The sequence below is a fragment of the Meriones unguiculatus genome (assembly GCF_030254825.1).
Source record: "Meriones unguiculatus strain TT.TT164.6M chromosome 16 unlocalized genomic scaffold, Bangor_MerUng_6.1 Chr16_unordered_Scaffold_43, whole genome shotgun sequence".
NCBI classification, from domain to species: domain Eukaryota; kingdom Metazoa; phylum Chordata; class Mammalia; order Rodentia; family Muridae; genus Meriones; species Meriones unguiculatus.
In genome coordinates this window covers 2,533,265-2,538,496 of record NW_026843701.1, presented here as the reverse complement: position 1 = coordinate 2,538,496, position 5,232 = coordinate 2,533,265, and the positions used below count along the sequence as shown (strand labels likewise).

The following is a 5,232-nucleotide window of genomic DNA, read 5'->3' as shown; positions in this document are numbered from 1 at the left end:
GACATATAATATAGGATAAACCTCCTAAAATCTGTACACCTAAAGAAACTAATCAAGAGGGAGGATTCTTGCTAAAATGCTCAATTCCTAACCAGAAAGGCAAATAGGATGGACATCAGAAGAAGGATAAAAGAGGAAACAAGTCAGGAGCCTAAAACAGAGGACCTCTGAAAGACTCTGCCCTGAAGACTATCAATGCAGATGCTGAGACTCATGGGCAACCTTTGGGCAGATTGCAGGGAAACTTATAAAATAAATGGGAAACAGTAAGATCTGGAGAGGAGAGGAACTCCACAAGGAGAGCAACAGAACCAAAAAATCTGAGCACAGCATTCTTCCCTGAGACTGATTCTCCAACCAAGGACTATGCATGGAGATAACCTAAGACCCTTGCACAGATGTAGGCCATGGCAGTTCAATATCCAAGTGGGTTCCATTGTAATAGGAACAGGGACTTTCTCTGAGATGAACTGATTGGCCTGCTCCTTAATTACTCCTTCCTGAGGGGGAAGCAGCATTTCCAGGCCACAGAAGAAGACAATGCAGCCACTTCCAATGAGACTTAATTGACTAGGGTCAGAAAGAAGGAAAAGAAGACCTCCCCTATCAGTCGTCTTGGGGAGGGGCATGCATGCAGAGGGTAGAGGAAGGAAGGTATTGGGAGGGGAGGAGGGAGGGAACCACAGCGGCGATACATAGTTAATAAAGTGTAATTAATAAAGAATTTAAAAAAAATAAAAAAAAGAAGGGAGTTGCTGGATCCATGTGAAAAGAGAGCTAAATCAGACACTGTAGGCAAAGAAAACACGGGATGCCTCAGTCACAACTGCCGTAGCACTGACATCATCCATGACCCTTCAAAGGAGAAATCCCAGTTGTCAAGGACTGAAACCTTAACTTCTTCAAGGCTCAGGCCCCATGCTCAGAGTGGTCCTTGCCAAGGCTACCTTTAACAACAACAGAGAACTAATATTCTTATTGTCTTTTCTTGAGGGCCTCTGAGAGAACATTGGGTCTGTCTGGCCCTTAAAATGCTTCCTGTTTTTTTTTTTTTTATGTATGATGTTTGTAAATGTATTTGAATAGCAATGAGACTCCAAGATCCTGTAAACCAGGAATTGTGTCCTAATATTTTCAAATACTATTTAGCACAAATGCTCTAAGCATTATACTGAATGAATGCAGATGGCTGATAAAGGGATTTAATGCTTTCAACTTGTATAATAAATCTTTGGCCAACTCTGAAGGAATTGAATGCAAGATGAGCACTTTCCAGGTCAGTAACCAATGGCATGAGGATTCTTAAATCTAAACTCATGATGCTGTAATATTTGTAAAGGATTTTAAATTCTATCCCCCCCTTTTTTTACAGACTCACTATAGTATAAAGACCTAACACAGAGGTTTCTAAAATAGCATGACTCTGTAAATAAAGTTCACTGATGCTTTTTGCTGGTACTGTATCCTCTCAGTGCAACACCCCAATTCTAAATATCTTGACTTAGCTTCTCACTCTTTATCTATCTGTACCTTTGTTGCCAAAACTATAAGAAAATGAATGCCATCTCTTGATCAATTTTCTGCAGTATGTTTTACCAATTAGTCATGCATAGAATATCTCAGGCAGAAGAAGGAAGTGTACAGACCAAGGGCTATGTGTGCTGCAGTCAGTTGGTGAATCTCTCAATGAGGTTTTTGTTAGAGGCCGAAGCACTGTGGGAGGAGTACTGTAACCCTGCTGACAGTAATAAACTGCCAGGTCTTCATCCTGCACACTGCTGATGCTGAGCGTGAAATCTGTCCCAGATGCACTGCCTGTGAAGCGATCAGGGACCCCAGTGTCCCGACTGGATGCATAGTAATTCAGCCGCTTAAGGGATTGCCCTGGTTTTTGCTGGTACCAAGCTACATAGCTACCCACACTCTGACTGGACTTGCAGCTTAAACTGATCCTGTCTCCAACAGATGTGGACATGATTTCAGGAGACTGGGTCATCACAATGTCCCCTTCAGCACCTGCAATCAGAAAAAGACAAAGAGTATACACATATACATAAAATGAATTCCTGATACAAATGTTGGGATCGAAAACACCTTTTCTAATGGCATTGCCAACACACTACTGGATTCCAATGGTAAATATCTGTATCTCTACAAATGAATTATGTTGGTGATACTCTAATATGCTGTAATGTCTCACCAGACATCCAGAGGAGCAGGAATATGAAGACCCGGGTCTGTGCCTCCATCTTCACGCCACTGCCTGTCTGATGCTTTTCAGTTCTCACTTCAAAACCCAGGTTTATAAAATATGGGCAGCTGGGCTGGCTTGTAGGAACCTATGCAAATAATTATCAAGTAAGAAAGGAAATAGCCTGGGTACTGCATTGTGAGAATATCCAGGTTAAATTTATAGCCAAAACTAGCATCACACTGAGTAAGCAAACATGGGGAGAAAAAGTCAACATAAAATTTCAAGAACCAACTTAGAGCTCTCAAACCACAAATATTGAGATGCACTCATGACACACTTCTGTTAAAAATAAAAACTTTTATGTCAAATAAGTTCCACAGAAATAATACTAGAAAAACTTTTGATTATAATTCTGAGGAAACAAGAAATATCCTGATCAACAACAGCAGAAAGAAAATGAGGAAGGGTAAAAGAAAAAAAGAGGGAAAAATGAGGAGAGAGAAAGGAAAGAAAGGAGAGGATGTAAAGAAGAAAAGGTAAATTTGGTTTGGGGAGGAATGGTTAACATGGAGAGGATATAAAGGAAGGAGAAGGAAAAAAAGGTGGGATAAATATTAAAACAGAAAGATTTAGGGGTAGAGTATCAGGTCAGAGTTTATGAACATTTGTTTCTCTTGTAAATGGCTCACATTTGATTCCAAGCAATTGTTTGATAATCCTCAGCCATCTATAATTCCAGTTATGGCGCACACATGGTATACATACATACATAGATACATACATATATATCTAAATGCATACATAGAGATGGAGAAGTGAGCCATGAGCTTCTGCTTAAGCAACTACTTGGTCTGCTGCATATATTCTGCTATCATGGATTTTAATTCTCTGAAAGCCCCAATGAACACTTTCCTTAAAAGTTGCTTTAGTAATTCTACACAATGGAATATTAATCAGAAAAAAAAGGAAATCATGAAATTTGCAGGTAAATGGTGGGAACTGGAAAAGATCATCCTGAGTAAGCTATCCCAGAAGCAGAAAGACAAACATGGTTTATACTCACTCATATAGACATATAATATAGGATAAACCTACTAAAATCTGTACACCTAAAGAAACTAATCAGGAGGGAGGACTCTGACCATAATGCTCAATCCCTATCCAAAACGGCAAAGAGGATGGACATCAGAAGAAGAAGAAAACCGGAAACAAGTTAGGAGGCTGCCACAGAGGGCCTCTGAAAGGTTCTGCCCTGTAGACTATCAAAGCAGATGCTGAGTCTTATGGCCAACTTTTGGGCAGAGTGCATGGACTCTTAAGAAAGAAGTGGGAAACAGTAAGATCTGGAGAGGACAGGAGCTCCACAAGAGAGCAACAGAACCAAAATTTTGAACAAAATTTCCTCCATCCAAGGACCATGCATGGAGATAACCTAAACCCCTGCACAGATGTAGCCCATGGCAGTTCAGTGTCCAAGTGGGTCCCATAGTAATGGGAACAGGGGCTGTTTCTGACATGAACTGATTGGCCTGCTCTTTGATCACCTCCCCCTGATAGGGGTGCAACCTTAACAGACCACAAAGGAAGACAATGCAGCCACTCCTGATGAGACCTAATAGACTAGGATCAGAAGGAAGAAAAAGAAGACCTCAGCTATCAGTGGACTTGGGGAAGGGCATGTGTAGAGAAGGGAGAGTAAGGGAGGGATTGGGAAGGGAGGAGAGAGTGAATTACGGGGGGGATACAAAGCGAATAATCTATAATTAATAAAAATTTAAAAAAAGTTGATATCTAAGAATAATAGAAATATTATTCTTAAAAGAAGATTCCTGGCTCCAAGGTCCAGAAAATTTTCAAGAAAATCACAGAAGAAAATTTTCCCAACTTAAAGAAAGAGATGTCCATAAATATACAATAGGCCTAGAGAACACCAAATTGACTAAACCAGAAATGAAACTACACACATCACATCATAGTCAAAACAATAAATCAACAGAACAGAGAAAAAAAAACCATAAAAAGCAGCAAGGGAAAAAAGGCCAAGTGATATAAAAGCGTAGACAATAAGAATCACAGAAATTTTTTCAACAAAATCTATGAAAGTCAGAAGTGCCTGGGCAGCTGTCATGCAGACTGAGGGACCACAGATGCCAACACAGACTACTATACACAGCAAAGCTTTCAATCAACATGGAAGAAAACAAAATATTCCATGACAAACTAAAACTAAAACAATATCTGCAGTGCATCAAAGCCCTACAGAAGATGCTGGAGGGAAAACTCTAATCCAATAAAAACAACTACACTCAAGAAAACACACAATATAGAAAACTTCACAACACAAAATTAGAAGAAAACAAGTATTGAAATACAGTAACACCACCAACTCCACAATAATAGGAACTAACATACTTTGGTCACTATTATCTATTAACAGCAATGGACTCAGATCTTAAGAAAAAGACAGACTAACAGAATGGTGGCAGAAACAAGACCCAACATTCTGCTGCATCCAAGAAATACACCTCTGCAACAAAGTTAAAAACTATCTCAGAGTAAGGGCTGGAAAAGTTTTCTCAAGCACATGAACCCCAAAAGTAAGCTGGGATAGCTATCCTAATATCTAATAAAATAGACTTTCAAACAAAATTAATCAAAAAACATGAGGAGGGGCACTTCATTCTCATCAAAGGAAAAATCTACCAGGAGGACATCACAATCATGAACATCTATGCCCCAAATGAAAGAGCACCTACATTTGTAAATAACACATTATTAAAGCTTAAATCATACAACAATCCCAATACCTCAATAGTGGGAGAATTCAACATTCCAATCTCACCAGGGACAGATCATCTAGACAGAATTTAATTAGGGAAATAATGGCACTTACAGAGTTCTTAAATGAAATGGAACTAATAGAGATCTACAGAACTTTTCACACAAACTCAGAAGAGTATTCCTTCTTTACAGCACCTCATGGAACCATCCCCAAAATTGACCATATAGTCGGTCACAAAGCAAGCCTCAACAAGTAC

General features: G+C 39.4%; 1 gene segment (V, D, J or C); it reads right to left on the bottom strand.

Moving 5' to 3' along the window:
* Positions 1–420: 420 nt before the first annotated feature.
* On the bottom strand, positions 421–2,249 carry LOC110544284 (immunoglobulin kappa chain variable 6-17-like; the record flags this gene model as incomplete). The annotated part of the segment is given in 3 exon segments: positions 421–458; positions 1,729–2,016; positions 2,201–2,249. Coding segments are annotated over 3 exon segments (375 nt in total), but the record flags the coding sequence as incomplete, so codon positions are not given.
* Positions 2,250–5,232: the final 2,983 nt, after the last annotated feature.